Source organism: Colletotrichum karsti, assembly GCF_011947395.1.
Source record: "Colletotrichum karsti strain CkLH20 chromosome Unknown Scaffold7, whole genome shotgun sequence".
Taxonomy (NCBI): Eukaryota; Fungi; Ascomycota; class Sordariomycetes; order Glomerellales; family Glomerellaceae; genus Colletotrichum; species Colletotrichum karsti.
The window spans coordinates 1,342,740-1,365,504 of NW_024065907.1; the positions used below are offsets into that span (position 1 = coordinate 1,342,740).

Sequence of the window (22,765 nt, forward strand, 5' to 3'; positions counted from 1 at the left end):
GGGGGAAGAGTAGAAGGTGGGAAAGTATGGAAGTCAATTGTCCGATGAACATTCGACAGTCGTACCGCCTTTTTGACAGCTTGCCTCAATTTCGGCCGGCCTCGAGCAGGCAAGTGTGGGGAAAGGAGGTTCAGGGACCACCCGGGGACAGGGGTAGCAAGCCGCCGGCGGCCAGTAGCAGTGGCGAGCGGCCAAGCGAGAGCGGGGTTGCGGCGACCTTAGGTAAGGTACTGCTGTTCTGGGTGCTGGCCGCTGGGTGTTGCTAGGGGGCAGCTTCTTCCTGAAGCGTCTCACCCCAGCTTGACCGCCGGAGGTGAGACCTGTGGAGAGTGTTGTCCCGATCCTTTTGGGAAGCCGTTTCTTTGGTTGCTCTCTTCTCTGTAGCCTAGCAGAAATGATTTCCTGAAGAATAGAAGACGAGTTGATGAAACATCTCTCTCGTCGTGGTAACAAAAGTGAAGCAATTAGGTCAATGTTCGAGGTGTTCACGTCATCCTTTACCCCTCACAGTGCAAGGACCAAGCCCCACCTACACCAGCACACGGGATATTGACTGTGAAGCATGAAGAGGATATTCCACGATGCGCAGCGAAAGGATTTACGGTGATTTTGTTTATTGCGGAGGTAGATGTTCCGAGTCGCACTATGTCAAAGCCTAGATTCCATCACTACAACTTTGGTGCTTGATTGAGCGAGCCTCTGACGGACCAGCTCTTCTCAACCCCGCCTCGGGCCACCATCCGTCCAGCCAAGAGCTAGCTTAGATACCGCAGACTTAGTTGGAGATACCAATGACACCTGGAGTGACGGATTAGTCTTTATTCATGGCATTCTGTTCGATGATCACGTACCGCAGGCGGGACGGGGACCGGCGTTACCGGTCTTGAGGGACTCCTCGTTGCCGCCCTTGCCGAGGTCGTCGGTGCCGCCGTGGACAACGATGGTGCGGCCGATGACGGACTCGGGGCCGATCAGCTTGACGAAGGAGTCCTCGGTGGAGCCCTTGGAGTTGCCGTTGGCATCGGTGTCGATGTTGCCGAGGTCACCGACGTGGCGGTTGGTGTCGGTGGGAGCACCGTGAGTCTTGTTGTGGGGGTTGACTGTAAAGATGCCTCTGTCAGCTTCGTCGTCCTTCTCGCGGTACCTCGACCGTCCCCGGGCCCGGGTCCGGCTCCCGAGACGGCGCCGGGGTAAAACTCACAGTGAGGGCCGGCGGAGGTGCAGCCGTTGGTGTTGTCACCGAAGGTGTGGATGTGCATGCCACGCTTGGCGTTGGCGTCCTGGCCGGAGATGTCCCAGGTGATCTTGGTAGGGGCGGACTCGGACTCCTGCTCGAAGACGATGGAGCCGGTGATCTTGGAGTCACCACGGACGACGCAGACTGCCCATCAAGGTGGTTAGCAAGGCTGACTCTGGATTGAGTGATCTTCGCCCGTTTCCTCCCTCCCTCTGCAACGCTAGCATCCCGGGCTCTCTCCCCACGGCGGGAACGACGGGCAAAGCTTCTGTGATCCGGACCAAACGGATCGAGAGCAGCGACGCAGGGAATGACGAGGATGGAGATGGTGGTTCGTCTCAGGTTGAAGATTGGCCAGAGGGCGAGATAACTCGCAGGCGAGGGCCATGTCGCAGAGCCCATCAGGGTGTTTGTTTGCCCAGCTGGCCGTACGAAAACCCGCTCAATCCAGCGCAAATTGGATGGTTGGACTGCGTTACCCCTCCATCCCGGCGCCGCTGCTCTGCACTAGGGGGGTGACGGGAGGGTGGTTGCGTGTTCTGGTATTAAAAGGGTCCGACTCACCAGCCTTGACCATTTTGACGGTTTGTTTTGTTTTGTTTTTTCTTAAAGGTTGTTGTTTGGTTTCTTGCTCAGTCGGCAGTGGTTGTTGAGGAAGGAGAATGACGAAGGTTTAGACGCAAAGAGGGGAAAAGAAGAGAGAAGTACCTTATGGACCGCTCGGTTTTTTGCACAAAGGGGGCGGGCTGGCACAAGCTTGCACAAACTCTGCGACGCCCAATGAGGTCTTCCATCTCCTCTTCTCCTCCTCCCGTCGCAAGGGGAACGGGGGAGAGCACTGGAAAAGGGACACAATTCGGAATTCCGAGGAACCAGAGCTCGCCCCTCCGTATCCGTACAGAGTCCAGCGGAATCTCTGCGTGAAGGTACATCATGGTGGGGAAGAGGCTTGCCCCGCATCGACATCCCGTCATCGCCGTCATCCTCAGCAAAGCGGGATCTCATGGCGCATTGCCACGAGATGGTTGGCTGCGGCCGTCTGGGGGGTGCTGTCAACTGCTTACAAATGGCGGCTTCGATGCTACTGTTTTCGAGGGAATATCTTCGCGCCCGGCAAAACAGCACCAGATAGGGTGCCGATATTCGGGCTTTCCCGTCTGCACGGCGCGCCCTCCGGACTTTAAGATTACCGAAGTCTGGGGCCGACATCGAAGAACACGAACTTCGCTACCAACAGAGCCAAGAAACGATGCAGCTTTCCAAACTTGATGCCAATTTTCCGAGAAAGCCTTCAAATCGTCCTGACATTTCACTTACATCCTGCGGCTGACGGTTGGCGGCACCTGGCTCGGTCCTAATCAGCAGCTTGGACGGCTCCTAGCAGTGAACGAGAAGTTCATTCAACCTCAACGTCAAGTGAGATATAGGATAACAAAAGAGGTAAGATTTGGCGAATACCAGACAGAGAAATGGATGAGTGACTCAAGTGCGTAATAGAAGAGCAAAGTAGAAACCCTCTTGCAACCCAAGTTGACGGTATTCATTCATAGCTCAAGGTTCAATTCGCTAGGATCCGTATGGTGCTTTATCCAAATACCTGGCCTTCCCGTCCCCTATATCCCAGCTTATTTCTATACTCATCCTTGTTGCGCACTTGATCCATTGGTCCGTGTCTTCGATGATGTCTAATAGGCATCTCATCCGTTCTTGTCCCGCATCCGCTACCTCAATAAAGCAATACATCTTATAATCTATGACGTTCATGAGATTCTCGGAGTAAGAAGGAATTGGTTTCACGGAATGGTCATCTTTTCGACAACATATTGAGGAAACAAGCGTTGTGTATGCGCGCATGAGTTAGCTGCTGCCTCCATGGCAACACTGGACAGTAAAAAGACAAGCACGGCTAGGTCTTGTATCTCTTTGGTGGAGTGATTTATATCTTCCTTTCATATGATGACTGCCGTATACCAAATTTTCTCCCGTCAGGAAAAGCTGTGATGAAAAGGCGCGAAGGCACAGCTTTTGAGGAAGTTCGCCTGTGTATCGCCCACCGTACATAACTGATGCAAAACCATTTCATACTTCAATGTGAGTTTCTTCCTCTACGCATCACGTCCACTTACAATTTCCGGCAGCGTGACCCCTCCAATCGTGGCTTGCAGATATTCTGTTGCTTTAGGTTCAGGGCTACGCGCCGAAAAGCCAGCCGTCAGCACCATCGGCATTTGACTCCGCGAACGCCGGGTGGCTTGGGGAATTGACCCTTCCGACAGGCCTCCAATGGCGCGATTATGCCGCAGCGAAGTCGATAAAGTCATCGAAACGCCTTGTCGTTGCTGAGCTGAGCCTTTGTCTTCACACGCGTCCAGTCGTGGTGTTGGCAGGGTTAGGCCAGCTTGAATCAATAAAGTTGGGTTGCTACTATCGAGAGTTTCGCGCATTGTTCACCATGAGCTGCACTAGCATGGAGCTCTGGCCATATGGCGGGATGGCGGGGCGAATCGAGATGCAGCTTCGTTGACATCACTGTCGTATCTAGCGGTTTCCGGCATAGCAGATGCGAGAAAAAAAAATATCAGCTGCACACGTCGGTATACAATAGAGCAGCAAGTCAACCAGTCGGAAGTCGGCTGCCGCATGATAATCGTACTCGCAAGTCGTAGAGGAAGGAATCCGGGAGGCTCAAAACCCAGTGCAGGGTGACAGACGAGGGCGGTTGCAGCTGGAACAAACTTGAAGCAGGTTGGGTGCCCGCCGTCGCTCCTGCATTAAAGGCGTCGGGCATTTGCTGGCGGGGGATTGTCGACGAGAGCGGAGACCAATCCCGTGGCGCCGTGTCATTCAAATGCAGTCAGCCCTACGGAGAGTGCTTCGCAGGACGTGAACACTGCTCGTTCGGACACGGCGTCGGGTATCTGGAAACGCTCATCCAAATCTTGACAGATGCCGCGGCCGGGAGCGACATTGTACGAAAGCGAAGACTCGAAGACAATGGTTGAAGATTCCGGGGTCCAATGTCAGAGACAATGGAGAGAGCAGATGCGGACGACAACGGGGCCCTGCCAAGTCTCCCGCATCGCGCGGACCAGGGGCCAAGATCGATCCTGGAGGGACACGTGGTGTCAAGTGACGGCGGTCTGTTTGCTTTTCATCTTTGCAGGGCGTACTCGGCAGTCGTGGGCTTCCTGAGAGCTCTGGGCGGCACGAGTTTGTGGTTTGGAAGAGCAGTTCCGATGCGTGATTTCGCCTATGTTGTAGGCATCCGTACTGGATGGTGTGATGAAGAGTCCGGCGCGGCGTGTCTCACAGAGAATGTGAAGGCGGATATTGCATGCTCATCTCCTTCCTTTTTCGCCTTGCGCTTCGCGAAGTTTAAGCGACCGTTGGAATCTTGGTGAATCTTGGGACAGCTTGGGAGGAGGTCCCGCGGGTCGCGACGAATGGTCCTGGTCGGCTTGTGTGGGCGAGGATACGAGAATGGGGTTCGCTAGCAGATTAATATCCACTGGTAGGTAGGGACCCCGAGTTGTTGGAATATTCCGTGCGGTCAGAGCGCATTTGCAGAGTCGAATAGGCGACATACAGGGCCAGTCCATGAAAAAATCCGATGGGTCAAGTGCGCGGTTAGTCGAAATACGAGGCTCAAACGTGACTGCCCGCGAACGTGTGAAGCCATCTTTGGTATGTCGGCTGCGAAGAGGGGGGTGACCACCCAGCATGTCGGGGATGTCTGTCAATGGTCAGCAAGCGGGAAAACACAGATGCTGCTCGTGAGCTGACGACAGACGCCGCCGAAGAAGCAAGCAGGCAGGCAGGACGCGAAACTGTTGTGAGGAAGGACAAGCAGGAAAGATGAAGTACCGTCGCAATATTTCCAGTCCTGGTTGATGAATGTCACAGGAAACGAAACAGTTGAGAAATTGTGATTGGCTCCCCCCGCTGTATTTTCCGGTTGCCAGCACTGACTGGCGACTGGGCTGGTGCTTCAGGGAGTTGAGTTTGGGCGTCAGGGTACGTACATGCACCTTAATTGGACGACCTGCGAAAGTATCTTTCCTGCCGAATTTCCCCTGCAGATACTTACCGAGCACTGTCCCGCTTCCTGCCAAAAATCTTTCGACTTTCACCTCCACTGGCACCTGTAATCGCCGCCTCCGTTCGTCCCAGTTGAAGCTGGTGCGGCCAAGCCAAGACTTGCAAGGCCCGTCGCCAATTTCTAAACGAATTCTTCCTCTGCGTTTTGGGGGTAATTTGTGACAGCTTACGGGCAGGTGGTAAACGTGGGCAGCTCCAGCTCCAGCTTGTTCCCGTCTTGTTGGTGCCTTACCCCAATGGATCAAGTCCAAGACCACACTTCACCCTCCACCGCACGCGCACAACTTCCTTGGGTATTCGTACCTGACCTTCCCTAAATCATTATTAGCGATAATTGTTGCAGAGAAAGCCGTCTTTTGGTGCTGTCGCCTTTTCTTCACACCTTCACTACACAACCGAGTGACCGACGCCTAAACAACCGCCCCCATCTTCTGACCGAGATTCCGGGAAAAGAAGAGGAGAAAGGGCTGTCGACCTCACTGTTGCTTTCGCATCTATACCTCCCCGCCCCCAAAAACTCCGACCGGGTAAGGCGTGTCGAGGGATACCGAAGCCGAAACACATACGACGAACACGGCCCTGTGCGACTCGACTCACCAAGTCCCGTCCGTCTCCAGCAAAAGGCCTCAGTGCTCACAAAGTCCCTGGCACAATCCTTGGGCAAGACACACAGACGGCGGACCTTTTCACCTTGGTCTTGCTCACCATTCCTTGCCTTGCCTTGCGCTGCACCGACAGCCCCCAACCAAAACCCGACGACGCTGGACTGCACTGGACGCTGGGCCGCTAGACGCTGACCTCGCGAATCTCCGGTCCCGTTTGTTTTGTGACGAGTCCCCAGCCCCGGTAGTGTGGCTTGGTCGTCGCTCTCGCCGGCCTACCCAGGCAGACGCACCGCACCATACTGCCCAGTGCCTCTACCGCTTGTTTGTCGCCATCAGGATCAGGTCCTCTCGACGACTGCCAGCGCTTCTCGCACGACACTGCCATCTTGGATACGGAAAATCCTACGCGGGTTGCTCTATTCTGTTATTCCGATCGCCTGTCCTGTCGTGGAGTCCTTGCGTGCCCCGCGGCGGCTGCCTCCGTCGCCTTAGTCCTGGATCGATCAGCCCGACGACCCTTCCCCAACCTGCTGCCGCACATCACTACCAAGAGGGCCGCCCAAAGACGTCAGTCCTACCGATACCAAAGGCGAGACTGCGCCGCACCACTACCACCACCACAAGGCTCACCCCGCCATCATCCGGACGAACGACCGACCAACTTCATCCTTAAGCCTCACCAACTGTCATCCCCGATTTCTCGACGTCCCGGACTTGGGCGCATTCCCATCCGAATCCACGAGTAGCGGCGCATCGTGCCGTCAACCGTCAATCGTTCGACCTCGCTTCGATCAGATGCAATCAGCCCTCAACTGCCCGCTTGCGTCGACATAGTAGCTTGCGGTAGCGGCTGCTGACTTCTTCACGGACACATCGACACTTCCTGACTTTCCCACCCCGATCGCCATGTCTTTCCGCGACGGCCAGCGCCGGTATGGCCATGTGCCCCCCGTCCAGTACCCCACCCCAGACCATTCGCAAGATCAGTCTTCTCACCTCGGCCGACGCCCGAGTTTCAACAACGGTGACGATGCCGCCATGTTCGACCAAAATCGAGCGCAAGCCCACGGCCATCAGCACACACCTTCGCGAGGCGAAGACGAGCTGTTCCTGACGAGCCCGACTGGATCGAGCCATTCCGGAGGTCGACACAGCTACGGTTCGACAAACAATGCCCTCTCCGGCTACCAACATCAGTACCAAGCCTCGTCGCCTCCTTCCTCGTCTCACTCGACCTACAACCCCCAGGCCTTTGCGCGAACGCCGTCGACAGCGACATCGACCTCGCTTCCCTACCTTCCCCACCCGTCCCACCGATTCGCATCGACCACTTCGCCGACTTCTTACACTCCTCCTGCCGCGCCCGGCTACACGCCGTCTGCTTACAACCCGGCCGCCTACGCCGGCACCGCCGCCCCCCAGCGGCAACCGACATATTCTGGCTACAACAACTACAGCCAGAGCTACGGCTCCCCGACCTCGCCCCAACCCTCTGCGGGATTCGGCCAGTCGCCTCCTGCTTCATACCCTTCCTCATTCCAGCCGATGCAGGCGGCCGGAACCTCGCCCGCTCCGGCTTACGAGCCGTCGTACTCACAGTCCTACGGTGACGACTACGGCGCGTACGGTACGAATGGTGCCAACTCCACGTATGCGGCATCCGACACATCATCGACCCCATATCCGATCCAGTCAGAGATGCCTGTCGGGCCAAATTACGCTGCCGATCCCTCCTCTTACTACACCATACCCGCACGGTCCGACTCGGTAACGTCCCCGATTTCTTCGCCGCAGCTTCCACAACAGCAACATTCTCCCGGTTTACAACGACATCCGACCAACGCCCCCCTTCCCAGTCGCCCGCCGGAAGAGCCTACCTGGGACCCGAGCTCAACCCCCATCAACGAGGACCAAGCTCAACTCATGCAAGACATCGAGGCGGAACTTGGCGGACGACATCGTCCTATGCCCATCAACGGCGGTCAATTCTCCGACGACGAACTTCAAGGCTTGCGGCGTTACAACTCTGATTTGGCCAACATGAACCCGTCGACCGCTTCGAATCGAAACAACCCCACTCTTACCGTGGATTACGAAGATGACGACGACCCGGAGGGAACTGCGGGGCTGCTTGCCATGCAGCAGGCCGACCTGGAAGACCGTCGATTCAGCAACATGGGAGTGATATACGATGCGACGGCGGCTAGCAACGCTCTTCAAACCATGCCCGAGGAGCAGAGCGATGGTACCGACTATGGTGGGATGGATCTGGGTGCCCTTGCTGGGGGCTACGCTGGCAGTCTGGCTTACGGCAGTAACGTGCCGGTACAAGACGGATCGCGTCCGCTACCTAATCCGAACGACTACTCCCAGGCGCCCGAATTCAGAAACGCACAAATCGACTACGGAGGTACCGGTGGACTACAAGCCCCCACTACTCACCGCCTGAGCTTCGACGAGGGCGACGCTGAACACGTTTCTCTTAACTCGAGGCAGAGTGGCAGCGAGTCACCGTACAAGGAGGACTATCCCGACATCTTTTATCACCCAGGCCTCACGAATAGGCCCCTTCCGGCATTGCCAGGTCCGGGAAGCGACACGAGCTCCATGCTCTCAGCACAGCCGTCTCGTAGCTACCACTCGCACTCTCTTAGCAACGACTCCCGCACCCTGTACGCGGATAGTTCCGACTTCATCCAAAGCACGACGACGCTCAACTCGGCCAACTCACCATTCCCTGAGCGATCCATTTCTTTGAGCCACAACCATACCACTCAGGTTCCAGTGCAGACTCCTGCACGATCACGGACAGATGCAGCCGATGAGCGGAGAAAAATGGCCAGGCACCTGCAGCAGCAGCAACACCTGGCGGCGCAACAGGGATCACCATACGGTTCTGACCTCGAAACGTCGTCGTCGATAGCGTATGATTTCACGTTGCCCACCGGCCGCAAGAGGAAGTTCGTCCCCTCAAAATTGACGTCTGGCGATCTTAGGAGGTGCACGGAGCCGTGGGCCTTGAGCACAATTGCGGCTTGGATTCGAGAGATGGCCGATGGCGAACCCGACTTGAAGCAGAAGACGGTCGAAGAAGCGTTGCTCAAGCTCTTCACGGCCAAGGTTCCCACCATCAATGTGGCCGACGCAGAACTTCTCAGTGCTCGGGTGTCTCAGTTGATGCTGGACGCGGGCGTCCTGGTACCGGAGGAGGAGTGGGTCAAGTTTGGCGGTGGCCAGATATCTGGTGTCCTGCCCCAAATGACAGGCGGTGGTTGCTATGCAGGGAAGCTGCATGAGGATGATTCCCAGGCTGGCCGGTGCTACTCGTACCACTGCATGAGAACGCTGAAGAAAGCCAATCTGGACGAGCTACTCCTAGAGGAGGTGAAGTCTGTCGACTGGAACGTCCACTACAAAGTTCAAGAGGCCGACATGGCCGAAAAGCCGAAGAAGGAGGTCGAGCGCCAACACGTACTGCACGAAATCGTCAACAGCGAAGAGTTATTCGTCAACCAGCTTGAGGTCCTTCGAGTCTTGTACAGGGACCACCTTCGGAACAGTCAACCGCCGATTATCCCTCCCAACAAGATCGATAAGTTCCTTCAGGTTGTGTTTGGAAAGGCCGACGCTGTACAAATCGTCAACAAAGATAATTTGTTGGCACAGCTGAAGTACAGACAACAAGAGCAAGGTCCGTGGATCAACGGTTTCTCGGACCTCTTCCGTGAGTGGATCCGAAAGGCCAGAGACGTCTACATCGACTATGCCTCCCAGTTCCCGTACGCCGAGTACATGGTGCGGAAGGAGTCTGACCGTAACCTACTCTTCCGCAATTTCCTGGATCAAGTGCAGAAGCACAAACGCTCTGAGCGTCTGGGTTGGCAGCATTTCCTAAAGACCCCGATTACACGTCTCCAGAGATACTCTCTACTGCTCGAGACCGTCGAAAAGAAATCAGTTCGAGACGACGAGGAGAAGGCCAACTTGGCCAGGGCAATCGCGGAGATTCGCAGCGTGACCATGGAATGTGACACCAAGGTCGCTGAGATGCAAAAGAAGGTGGAGATGATGGAGCTCAACTCCATGCTCGTGCTCAGACCCGGCTTTCACTCAGTCCTTAACCTCGACCATCTCGGCAGAGAGCTTATTAAGCAGGGCGATCTGCAGCGGATGGGTTCAAAGGGTGTGAGATGGGTTGACACACATGCGTTGTTGTTTGATCACTACTTCATTCTTGCCAAGGTTGTCAGTTCCAAAGACGGCAGAGGCGAGAAGAAGTATGACGTGTCGAAGGAGCCAATTCCGATGCCTCTGCTTTTCCTCGACACTATGAACGATGACCCGATATCGAAGCAGAAGGGTATCACTGCGCCCCTGGCTAGGAACGCAGGCGCTGGAGGCTCGGATCCAAGACTGAACAAGATCACAACAAATGGTACCGAGCGGCCGGGCCTCGAACATGTGGCTACGAGCTCCTCGATCGGATCGACCTCAACATCAAGACTCACACCATCCCTATCCACTGACCCTGAAGGCAAGATCCTTTACCCATTCAAGATCAAACACCTTGGCCACGAGACGTACACTCTCTACGCCACGTCAGGTCAGGCCCGGGCGGAGTGGGTTGAGAAGATCATTGAGGCAAAGACGCGCCATGCCAAGGCATTGTTCTCACAGAATGCCGAGCCGTTCCGTCTCCGAGTGCTTGCCGACAGTGCCTTCGTCTATGATGCGGCGTCTGCTGTCGGAAGACAGCCAGGTGTTCCTATCAGAGGCACCCCGCTCGACCGCGCCGTCCGCGAGATAGAGGAAGTCTATGGCCCTGGCAGGGGACCGGCTCCTGTGTGCAGGGCACAAGTCAACTGCGCCTGCGGATTCAACGTGTATGGCAAGTCCATCATCGCGATTGGAACAGACTACGGCGTGTACATCTCCGATGCGACAAATCCCCGTGGTTGGATGAGGGTAAGTTACTGTCTCCTAAGTGCATATGGCCTCGTTGCTAACACGTTTTAGTCGGTACAAACTTCCAGAGTAACGCAAATCGCTGTGCTCGAGGAGTTCTCGATCTGCCTCGTCATTGCGGACCGATCTCTTATTGCTTATCCGCTGGATGTGATCGCGCCAGTCTCAAACTTCCCAGCCCCCGCTCATGACAACCCGAGAAGGGCGCCTCAAAGATTGGCCAAGGATGTCGCGTTCTTTGCTACCGCGCGCATGAAGGAGCGCATGCTCGTCTTTTTCAAGCGAAGGGAGGGCATGCACAACACCTTCAAGGTGCTCGAGCCGGTCTTCCAAAAGTCGACTGAGAAGAAGTCTAGGCTGTTCGGTGGCCGTAGGGGGATGGGCGGTAGCACCGACGCCTTCCGCGACTACGACGAATTTTACTTGCCGGCGGAGTGTTACTCACTCAACCTCTTCCAGAGCTACATCGCGGTCTCGACTGCAAAGGGCTTCGAGTTGCTCACCCTCGACAAGAAGCAGACCATGTCCATTCCCGATCTCAAACAGCCCGCAATCGCCAACATCGCAAGCAGGATACGAGACCAAAGGCCGTTGGGCATGTTCAGGCTGAACGATCAGGAGTTCTTGCTGGCATACGAGGACTGTGCCGTCTACGTCGACAAGCACGGCGACGTCAGCCGGACCCTGATTATGGAGTACTCGGGTAAGCAGAAGAAGGCTACCAGTGCGACCATGTACGGCCAGTATTTGCTCCTCTTCAACGGAGACTACGTCGAGGTGCGCAACGCAGAGAACGGCCGCCTCAGGCAGATCATAGCTGGCCGCGATGTCAGATGCCTCGACTTCGGTGTTAGAGGCCCGACGGGAGGCAACGCATCAAACAACCAGAACAGCTGGATCGGCGGCCAGACGCCGGCAGGGGAGGATTCCAAGGGAACAGTGAAGATCTCAATGAGCCATCCTGAGCAACACGGCGTTCAAATCGTATTGGAGATGCTTCTCAATGACGGACATATGGAGAAATAGGCCAGGAATGATGTTGGGGAGTAGATGCGATAACTCACAAGAGGGACAGGAACCCCCTTTTAGGTGGTCTGATGATTGGACAGATGTTGCCCTAGGTCTCATTTTGTTGGGGGTTGTCTTTTCACGAATTTTGGTCTCCGGACGTGAGCACGAGAGTCGACGAGGATAAGGATACGAGGACCGCAAGGCGTTTGGGGGCGTGGGTGAGGGTCAAGAAGGGTTTTCTTCTTCTTCTTCGTTTTGATGTTGGAAAGGGCGGTAGATGCTCCGAGGCCACGGCCGGGACACTTTTTTCTTCTTCTACTGTTCTTGTCTAGTCGGGATCCTGTGTGATGTAGATACGAGATGCGTCTCGTCTATGAGGAATATAATGATTCCCACGTCAACAACAACCTTTGAGGTGGTGATTCGACCGACTTGTGATACCTGAGAGGGGAATTACTGACATGAGATGTATGCTCTTAGGGGTGAGTAGGCAACGGCTGAACCTTTGTGATGAAGAGGATCGGTATAGTCTAGCTGGCTCCTACTTAAGGTAGTCACGTTCTGCGAGACGACCCACGGTGTTTCTAGCTTCCTCGTAATAAGAGACGTACATACCCCCGCACTGAATGAGCAGTCAGCTAACCGACTTGGAGTTAGGTCGTTTTGAGTGTTGTTCTCTCACGATCCTTGGAGCTCTTTGCACTGGCTAAGCGAACCTATCAAAACCGACGTCCCTCGAGGGCCGCATAAGCTGCCTCCTCATACATTGCGAACGGGTTTTCGTGTGTTCTGAAGACGGGCGTGACGAATTCGTCTTTTTTTTCTTTAAATGACGGCATCTTGGGACCTACGCGGCACGGTTTATACCAATGCAATGTAGTCGATTCAACCCGTGCGACTGGCCTGGCCACGCAGTCAGTGTTCGTAACAGTGTAGATATACCAGGAGGTACACGCAATGATGCCATCTCGGGGGTGTATCTGTTGATGAACACGGGAGAATACGGTCTGGAGCGATGTTGTGTTGGTACTGTACCCTGCAGCAGGTAGGCGGGGAGAGGAGGCAAGCATCCGTAAGCTTGCGGGACCAACGAATTCGATGTTTCGCTTGGCGAGCTGGGTTGGTGGACTAAAGTGGCTATTGCTGAGTGAGGAAGGTCGTTAGGGTCGTGGTTGGGGATATAAGATGCTGACGGAATCTCAAAAGTCGGCAGGTAAGACGGGAGAGAATACTGCTGCGCCTTAAAATCGTCATCTTCTCTTACGTTCTGGTTCCAGCGTGAGTATAAGAAGAGGTAGCATCGTGCTCTACGAAGTTTGAGCATCTCCAAAATCAAGAGAAACCGGACGAAAGCCTCATCACTTTAAGAAGAAAGGGGAAAAAAGCAAGGCGCGGGCCAAAAACACGCCCACCATGCGCTCATCATACCTCCTCCTGACAGCCCTCCCGCTATCCACGGCTTCATCCTACACCTGCCCGCCCCTCGGCCCCGTCCTCCCGAACCATCCCAACCCGCGCGCCCACCCGGCCGTCCGCGCCGCCCTCGCAACCTTCGCCGCCTCCCTGGAAGCCGAGACCGCCGCCTTCCACGCCTCCGCCGTCTCCGTCGCCGTCAAGTCCGCCCTCGAGGACGAGCCGCTGCTGGAATTCCACCACACCCCGCGCGCGCGGGATCCTCGCGGCGCGGGGCGCGTCGACGAGAACACGGTCTACCGCCTCGCGAGCGTGAGCAAGGTGTTCGCGGTGCTCGCGGCGCTGATGAGGGATGACGTGGTCAGGTGGGATGATCCTGTTACGAAGTACATCCCGGAGCTGAGGGGGCCGGTGGAGGGGGGAGTGGTCGTGGGGGTGGATGTTGTTGATTGGGAGGACGTTACTGTCGAGGGCGTCGCGGCGCATGTTGCGGGTATCGGGGCTGATAGTGAGTGTTTGTATGAGATTCTGGGGATGGTGTGAGTTTGCTGACGAGTGGCGGTGTCTTAGTGATGACGGATCGGAGCCAGTATGATGGGAACTGGGAGTCCCTCGGTCTGCCTCCCATTCCGGACGACGAGAAGACTCCCGCGTGTGGTGGATTCTTGGGCGCGCCGCCTTGTACGAGAGAGGGTGAGTTTTTGAGACGCCATCGACGATGGAGATCTTGCGACTGATGTGGCTCTAGAGTTCCTGGATGTTTACAAGAATCGCCGTCCGCCGGTCTACCCGTCCTACCACACTCCCGTCTACTCCAACACGGGGACGACCCTCGTGGCGCTGGTCGTCGAGGCGGCGACGGGTAAACCGTTCGACCGGCTCCTCCGCGAGCTGATCCTCGACCCCGTCGGCATGTCCTCGACGTATTACCCCTCGCCGCCGGAGGACTTGAGCAAGCTGTTCATCCCGGAGAACTGCACCATATTCGACTGGAATCTCGGCGTCTTTAATCCGTGAGTTTCGCCATATCCCCGCCCTCCTGATTCTCCCTTCGATACTGACGAGAGCTCAGCGCCGGGGCGATGTACTCCTCCACACGAGACATGCTCAAGTTCGGCGACGCGATCCTCCGCCACCGCCTCCTCTCCCCGGCCAGGACCCGCCGCTGGCTCAAGCCCTCGACCTTCACCTCCGGCCCGGACGCCTTCGTGGGCCAGCCCTGGGAGGGGTACCTCTCGGACAACCTCACGGCGGACGGGCGCGTCGTCGAGGTGTACACCAAGGGCGGGGACATTGACGAGTACAAGGCCGGGCTGGTGCTGGTGCCGGAGCACAACGTGACGATAACGATCCTCGCGGCGGGGGGCGAGGCCGCGGGGCGGCGGTTCTCGTATTACGCGGAGACGATGAACGCGGTGCTCCCGCCGCTGATCAGGGCGCTCGACGAGGCCGCGAGGGACGACGCGCGGGAGAAGATCGTGGGCGTGTTCGAGGACGGGGAGAGCGGCTCGCGGATCGGGTTGGGGCTCGACGGGGGACCCGGGGTGAGGGTCGAGGACTGGGTCATGCGCGGGTTCGAGGTCGTGCCGAATTGGAGGCGGTATAGCCACGCCGGGCTGAACGATACGGGGATGCGGCCGGACCGGGAGAGGACGGCGAGGGTGTATCCGACGGGCCTACTCCGGGATGGCGGACGGGCGGCGGGGTGGAGGGCCGTGATTGACGTGCTCGGGGAGGGGGAGAGGGAGGGGATTGACGGGGAGATGTTTTGGAGGAGGGCGTCGTGTATTACGTGGTTGACGATGGATCGGGTGTCGTATAATAACGTGGGGCTGGACTATTTCGAGTTCGGGTATGGGGAGGACGGGAGGGTTGAGAGGGTTTATGCCAAGGGGTTTGGGGTCGAGATGAGGAGGGTTGAGGTTGAGGGTGGTGAGGATTCGTTTGGGTCTCAGGAGTTGTAGTCTGAGTTATGTCTCTTCGTGGATGACACGACTGCGAAGTGTGTTGTCTGAGTTGAGCTGCGTGTAATCTACCAGTCCTCGACACAGTTGTCGGATACCTCAACACGGATTAGACGTAAGGTACTAAGCCTTGGAGGAGTCAAGGATGATAGGCTTCATCAGGTCTTCCATAATTCACCTCATCAAACAGTATTAATAAATAAGAAACTAGCGGCTAACTGATGTGACTGACTGATGGCATAGAGCCCAACCCGTGTACGAGGAATACGACTGGGAATTTGGACTCAAACCCTCAAACTTATCGCGCTCAAAACTTTTTCGGATTATGTCGTAAAACTTTGTGTTGTTCATGGACTGTCTCTCCATAACCATTTTATGCCTCACCACGTTCATTGTGGAAAGGGTTGACTTACTGGCACAACATCGCCTACTTGAACGTTCTTGATGGCAGATTCCACCGCGACGCAGAATTCGAATTAGAATATTTGATATCTTCGAAAATTGAACAGTGTCTCCTGAATAGGTTGGATGAGGGCGCCAAGAACAGCATCGAGTTTCCCGTGGAGCTACGCTTGGTAACCGAGGAAGTCCACGACGTGCTTGGCCCGTACTATCTTCCTGGCACCACCAGAAGTTGGCTTTTCTATTCTGACGAGGACAGGAGCCATTTGAAGACTTTGGGAGAGTTGGGGGCCATTGCGGACTTGAAAGCACACTTTCTTCACTGCTGAGAGGGCGAGTCTGCGTAGGATGCATCCTGCTGCGTTGTATACTGTCTCAAAACGGGCGAAGTTGCGTGAGAGTGGAAGTACGTTACGAATCGATTGGCGGGAGGGATGGATGTCTTTGACAATATGCCCGAGTTTCTTGGGAAGTACGTACACTTCCTTGAAGAAGACATGGAGGATCGGGCTGCTCGTGATCGGAATGTTGTGTCGGATTGGTAGTAAGACTTCATGATACAGAAACCGTTGAACCATCTTTCTCCGCCGCCGACATGCCGAGATATAGAAATGGCACGATATTGGGTACAGACCTAAGAATGTGAATGGAGTAAGAGACCTGGCGTTGGTCCTCGGAGCAGGCCAAGAACCTCAGGGCTAGCTCTCGCCTCAAGTACCCTATCAGAGACAACATCCGTCAGCGGCTGAAAAAAGGGCCCTACTCTTCATGTCCTGCGACATTGAATCTTGCGTCCAACACTTCAACAGCATTCGCTGAGGTACGAGCAGCGCGACTGGACAGGCTGCGGTCGAATTCGGACCCCAAGCCAATCCACACACTGCGCAGCTCGCTAAGGTCGGGACAGGGGAAAGCGAATGAGGTCCCATACAGCCAACACAATATTCGTCCATTTCCGGGTTATTGGCAACCTACCTCATTTCCGCGTCGCATCAGCTGTGCGTGCAGCCGGGGCGCCGTCCAGCCCGAATCAAGCGGCTGCCTGCTCACCGTCCAGAGCCATCCCAATCACCAGGCTTTAAAAAGTGATGACTTCGTCCGTCACCTCGAACCAGGTAAGCCAAGCCCTGCCTCTCCGACCAACATGGCCTCCTTCACTCCCCTGCACCGACTCTTCGCATCCCTGGCGTTCGCGCCGTGGGCATACGCAGCCTCGTGCAGGTCATCCCCGGGCGCCGCTGACTGGCCTCCCGCAGAATCCTGGGCCCGCCTCGATGAGTCTCTCGGGGGGAGACTGCTGCGACCGGCTCCTCCGGGAGCTGTCTGCCATCCCGGACAGCCCGTCTACGACGTCGACGGGTGCGCCGCCGCCGCGGCCGGGTGGAGCGAGCGCGACTTCCACGTCGCCGACCCCGTCTCCGTCATGTGGGACAACTGGAGTAATGACACCTGCCTTCCTGACCCGGCTCATCTGTGTCGCTCTGGCGGATACTCTGCGTTCGTCGTGAACGCGACGACGCCGGAGCACGTCAAGCTCGGCGTCGATTTTGGTACGTTTGCTGTCTTGCTATCCCTGCGACCTGAGGTTGACGGTGTTTGTAGCTCGGGAGAATAACGTGAGGTTGAACGTCAAGAGCACCGGCCATGATTACCTCGGCCGTTCGGTGGCTCCGGGATCCTTGTCCATCTGGATGCATCACATGCAGGATATCGAGTACCACGATGGCAGGTTTCAACTGGACGGTAGTGATGTGGTTATTGAGGGGAACGCGGTGACTGTAGGTGGCGGCACGGAGATGGGCAACGTACAGAAAGCCGTGGCCGAGCACGGCCAGGCTATCGTCGGGGGCGGATGCGCATCGGTGGGAGTGGGAGGTTACACAGCTGGAGGCGGCCACTCGCTGCTTTCGCCGCGTTACGGCATGGCCGCGGACAATGTTCTGCAGATGGAAGTGGTGACGCCAAAGGGTGAGATACTGACGATTAACGAGGCCCAGAATGCCGATTTGTTCTGGGCTATGCGGGGCGTGAGTGGTGATCCTCTTGAACTTGACCTGCTCATGCTGATGCGTCCAGGGCGGCGGCTCGACCTTCGGTGTAATCACGTCCATCACCTTCTCGACACATCCCTCGCCTTCAATCATCCATAGCACGTGGGCTCTTCTCATCGAGCCCGAAGCCCCCTATTTCCCCGACCTTCTCGCCTACGTCCTGTCCCAGTGGCCCGCGCTTGAAGAGGGCGGCATGTCGATGTACTGCACCTCCCAGAGCTCGCCCATGGTGAACCCCTTCCCCATCGAAGGACTCCCCTCGCAAATCGCAGGCATCATGGGCGTCTCCCTACTCCAGGACACCGACCGACAAGCCATGGTCGACCTCTGGCGACCCATCAACGAGACGATCTCCCAGCGCTGGCCCGGCGCGACCTTTGTCCAGCAGATCGAGGAACACCCGTCGTGGATCTCGTGGTTCGACAAGTACCAGGATACCAGGGACGTCGGGGGCAACACCATCTTCGCGTCGCGGCTCCTCGACAGGGAGGCGCTGACGGCCGACGTGGACGCTCTGGCCGGGGCGGTCAAGACCGTGACTGACAAGGTGACCCGTCTGACGACGTTCTTGGTCTCTGGGAAGGGGGTTCACGAGGCGGTCCCGCGAGGCGGTGGGAATGCGGTGCTTCCTGCGTGGAGGGAGGCGTATGTTCACGCGAGTAAGACAGACCACCGACTTGGTAGTAGAGGTTTGGGACTGACGTGTTTGAAGTTGCGACTACCCGTTTCCCTTCGTTCAATGCCACGGCAAAGGAAGAGGCCATTGAGACTCTTGACGCAGCAGTTGAGGGGCTAAGGCAGCTGGCGCCGGACACTGGTTCCTACCTGAACGAGGTAAGAGTTGTCAAGGTACCGCTTCCGGACCAACTTGCTCATTATATCCCAGGGCTCTGTCTACGAGAAGGATTGGCAAAAAGCTTACTGGGGCGAGAACTACGACCGGCTGCTCAGGATCAAAAAGGACGTTGATCCAGATGACGTCTTCTGGTGTGAACCCTGCGTCGGTAGCGAGGGGTGGAAAATGGTAGACGATGGACGGCTGTGTAAAACCTAGGTTGTGGATGTGGCGGTAGACTTTCGATTCAAAGCGGTAGCGAACCTCAACGGCCTCCCTCCACTGTCAGCAACGTGGAGGGTGATAGGCCTGTCAACGAGTGTCTGTTCTCGGGGACAAGCAGAGAACAGAAACTTGGCCGAGTGGTCAAGTGTCTGGTAGGCTCACTTGTCGGAGGCTCTCCCGAAAGACCACAGTGCCGTACCTCCCACTCCCTGGCAATCCCGCCGAGTACCATACCTTCAAGTTCGATCTATAGCCATCTCTTAACATTTTGCCGTTTACGAAAATTCTCTTTTTGCATTAATCCATGTGACCTCGAGAATCGGTTCAAGTTGCTTTGGCTCCTGAGAGCTGGTGGCAGATGAAGTTCGAGACCGAGGGTTCGAGTCTGCATGCGTCACCAATTTTGAATGTCTGGGTGGAAGAGACGACAAGGTTGCTTCATAGCAAATGAAAACACGCCGATACGGATATTTACTTGATAACACTTCATCACTTCAGTTGTTCTACCATTACTGGCGTATGCTAGTCGGGGGCACTGTGGTAGAAACGTATTATTCACACCAGTAATATGATTATAATTAACAAGAATCGGCTACTGAGGCTTACTCCCCCCATTCAAGCCTTCTTCGTAACATTCATAGCCTTCACCCAAGGCTTCCAAATATCCTCAATGGTGGCAGGATCATTCCACCCGTTCCACTCGTAGTTGGTCAATCCCCAGCCGTCAGGGACACCCTGAGCACCGGACCTTACGCGGTAGCTGCCCGCCAAGCCCCAGACCATCCAGCTGACGCCGTGCTTGACGGTGTACTCCCGCAGGCAGACCTGCAGGGTGTCGTTCCGGAGCGTCTCATCCTGGCCGTTGCCGAACTCGGAGAAGATGACGGGCGTCAGCCGGCTCGCCTTCGGACAGTCCACGCCCGTGGTGTTGCACGCCGCGGGCTTCTCGATGCCCAGGGCGTTGAAGCCGTTGCGGTACAGGCCGGCCTCGATGATGGGGCACGTGCCGGTGTCGACGTCCTCGCTCATCTTGTACAGGTGCAGCTCCCAGACGAGCTTGTCGGCCCAGGCGTGGGCGTCGACGTCGAAGACCTTGGGCTCGCGGCGGGCGGCGTCGCGGATGGCGGTGCACTTGTAGCAGGGCGCGGCGAGGTAGTTGGCGCCGCTCGTGAGCGCGGACAGGTCCTGGCCGTACTGCATGCCGCCCCAGAGGATGAGGACGTCCGGGTTGGCGTCGTGGATGGCGTCGGCGCCGGCGGAGAAGTTGCCGACGAGGGTGTCCCAGTTGTAGTAGAGGGCGGTGTTGTTCCAGGACTCGCGGACCTCGTTGCGGAGGGAGAGGGAGACGATGTTGGGGTGGGCGCGGGCCCAGTTGGCGACGTAGGAGAGGCCGCGGCGCCAGTGGGTCGAGTTGACGTGGACGTCGTCGAACCAGGCGTTGCCGTCCGTGTGGGAGCAGCACCACATGGCCTTGTGGACGTGGACGTCCGGGGAGATGAAGATGCCGCGGTCGAGGGCGGCGGCGGCGATGTCGGACCAGATCTCGAAGCGGGTCGTCTCGCGCGTCCAGGACGGGTTGTGGCGGATGATCTCGTTGGTGACCCTCGTGCCGTTGACGTAGCCCAGGGCGGTGATCATGGCGACCTCGAGGGGGACGTCCTCGCCCTCGCGGTCGTAGATCTGGTCGACCATTTCGATGGCGTAGCCCCTGTTTTCGAGCGTCAGCATGAGGATCTTCAACGTGAAAAACGAGGGAGGGAAAACTCACATGCGGATGTAGTTGAAGCCGACGCTGGCGACATCGTCGAGAATCTTGTCGACCGAGGCCCATTCCAGGCCCTCGGGGACCATGGTCTCGCCGCTCATGGGCCAGTTGACGCCCGCCCACTTGACGACCTCGCCGCGGTTGTTGACGATGTCACGACCGCGGGTGCTGAAGGGGCCGTAGGGCCAGGCGTCGCTGGAGTGGTTGGTCGCCTGCCTGATGGTCTTCTGAGAGGCGAAGCGAGGCATGACGGGGGTCTTGACGTATTGGGCGCACGCCGACGACGCGAGGGCCGCGGCGGCGAGGACGAACGCTGTCACCTTCATCGTGGGAGTATCCGTAGACTCACGTCAACCACGTGCGAGAGCTGCAGTGAAACGATGAGCGTTGCTCTCGGGAAAGCTGCGAGAGGAGAGGAGGGACGGGACCCCGAGACCTTTTTGAAGAGCTGTTGCTTCATCTCGTCTTCGGTAACATCGGTCGGTCCATTGGCGAATGAAAGTGTTGTTCGGCTCCGTATCCCCCGCACGTGGTATTGTTTTCTCATGTCTGGCAGCGTCATTCGACACCCCTCTGGCAGATGAACCATCAGGTCATGAGCTTTCTCCTCGCAATGTTAAAATTGTGCCGAAGCTAGAGGTGCTCAACCAAGGTTCAGACCTGGCGGACCCTGGGGGATGTTGGGGAATCCGATGACGGCATTGGACCGCTTGAACGAGTGGAGAGCTCGGGGCCGGGCTACCCCGCATTGGACGATGCGGGGGCGGTGGAGACGGCTACCTAGGTACGTACCTTACCTAGTGTCGTGTTGGGGGAGACGGGCAGCGGGATAATGGGGCAACCAAGTTGATATCCTGCCGAGCGACCGTTTTCTGGAGGCGGATCGAAAGATACTTCGGAGGCGGTCTGAATCGGAAGTTGATCCGCATGTTAGTCGGTTGGCATTGAAAATTGCAGTGTCTGATATGAGGTGGCTTCGTCAGCCAAGCCGTGGTCTCTCCATCTAGACCTGGTCTGGCATGTATGATGTTGAAGCGATGGAATCATGTTGAATGATGCTTGCAACATGAATTCCTAAATAATTATAGAAAATCGTTAAAGTTGTGCTGACAGAACTTATACTCGACCCACCGAATCGAAAATGAGCTTCCTCCTACCTGCCAAAGCCTTCACTACCAGGCTAGTCATTCTCAGCGAGGAAGGTTTGCCTGCAACGTGATTTCAACATGATCAATGAAAATTACAGTCTGGAGAGTGATATTGAAGTACAGATCTCTTGAGCTCATCAGCAACGGCCATCCTACCAGGTCCTATCCACGAGCGACGGCAGGATGCTGAACAGGCACATTAAGGCTATCATCAGTGAAGCTAGAGTAGGTAGAATTATCAAAACTCTGCTACATTGAAAGCAGATGACAGAATTAGAACCCAACGACCTTTTATGTTCATGTGTGACTGTGAGTTCAGTTGCATAACACTGCCTCTCAAGTCTCTACAGTGTTGGTCTCAGCATCGTCCATAGAGTGAAGTCAGCTCTAGTCTCAACTGAGCGAGAAGAAGGGATGCAAGAAGAAAACCCGTCGAAATAAGAGATGAAATGAATGAAAGTTGCATAGGAGCTTGCGTTTTGTTGTTTCTAGGATAGTGCGATCTTATACGAGAATACGGCACTAAGGCGCAAAAAGAGAGTCCATGACCGGGGTATGAGTTGAACACACGACCTGCGCCGAGATAAAGTGAAAAACAGCGCTGCTCTACCACCTGAGCTACCCAGCTAGTTTATTCCAAGTTTAACGGCATGCTGAACTGTGGTTGACCTTTATGTCTCTCCTCGATGCGGACGGATGGGGGAACCCGTGCCAAAAAGAAGGAAGGTCCTTGACTGAGGCATGAGTTGAACACGCGACCTGCGCCGAGACAAATGGGGTTGGAATAAAGCGCCGCTCTACCACCTGAGCTACTCAGCCAGTTCTTTTCTGGTTGAAATGATGAGTTGTGGTTGATGCTTATGTCGAAGTGGTGCGAATGGATGGGGCCGTGGTTGCCTGGTTGGTGCTGAGGCTGACATGTCAACCGTGGAAACTTCTAGATGATCTCACGCCCTTCCAATGTACAAGCTTCAAAGACATACATAGGGCGTCATGTAACCCTGCTGGACCAGAGTTGGAAGATCCTGTGGTAATGTGGGTGAATG

At 56.3% G+C, this 22,765-nt stretch overlaps 5 protein-coding genes across 5 annotated transcripts; 3 read left to right on the forward strand and 2 right to left on the reverse strand.

Annotated features, from left to right (window-relative positions):
• Positions 1-843: 843 nt before the first annotated feature.
• CkaCkLH20_03181 (Superoxide dismutase) lies at positions 844-1,639 on the reverse strand (the record flags this gene model as incomplete). The annotated part of the gene is made up of 3 exons (XM_038885900.1): positions 844-1,100; positions 1,202-1,381; positions 1,495-1,639. The coding sequence occupies 3 exons, from the start codon at positions 1,637-1,639 to the stop codon at positions 844-846; spliced, it is 582 nt and encodes a 193-aa protein (XP_038749099.1).
• Positions 1,640-6,846: 5,207 nt separating this feature from the next.
• CkaCkLH20_03182 (rho guanyl nucleotide exchange factor) lies at positions 6,847-11,931 on the forward strand (the record flags this gene model as incomplete). The annotated part of the gene is made up of 2 exons (XM_038885901.1): positions 6,847-10,905; positions 10,957-11,931. 2 exons carry the CDS (start codon positions 6,847-6,849, stop codon positions 11,929-11,931), a joined length of 5,034 nt encoding a protein of 1,677 aa, XP_038749100.1.
• A 1,398-nt stretch (positions 11,932-13,329) lies between these two features.
• CkaCkLH20_03183 (uncharacterized protein) lies at positions 13,330-15,293 on the forward strand (the record flags this gene model as incomplete). The annotated part of the gene is made up of 4 exons (XM_038885902.1): positions 13,330-13,837; positions 13,900-14,022; positions 14,078-14,342; positions 14,402-15,293. 4 exons carry the CDS (start codon positions 13,330-13,332, stop codon positions 15,291-15,293), a joined length of 1,788 nt encoding a protein of 595 aa, XP_038749101.1.
• Positions 15,294-16,839: 1,546 nt separating this feature from the next.
• CkaCkLH20_03184 (FAD binding domain-containing protein) lies at positions 16,840-18,800 on the forward strand (the record flags this gene model as incomplete). The annotated part of the gene is made up of 5 exons (XM_038885903.1): positions 16,840-17,245; positions 17,298-17,722; positions 17,772-18,405; positions 18,459-18,580; positions 18,633-18,800. The coding sequence occupies 5 exons, from the start codon at positions 16,840-16,842 to the stop codon at positions 18,798-18,800; spliced, it is 1,755 nt and encodes a 584-aa protein (XP_038749102.1).
• A 621-nt stretch (positions 18,801-19,421) lies between these two features.
• CkaCkLH20_03185 (beta-1, 6-galactanase) lies at positions 19,422-20,897 on the reverse strand (the record flags this gene model as incomplete). The annotated part of the gene is made up of 2 exons (XM_038885904.1): positions 19,422-20,514; positions 20,575-20,897. The coding sequence occupies 2 exons, from the start codon at positions 20,895-20,897 to the stop codon at positions 19,422-19,424; spliced, it is 1,416 nt and encodes a 471-aa protein (XP_038749103.1).
• Positions 20,898-22,765: the final 1,868 nt, after the last annotated feature.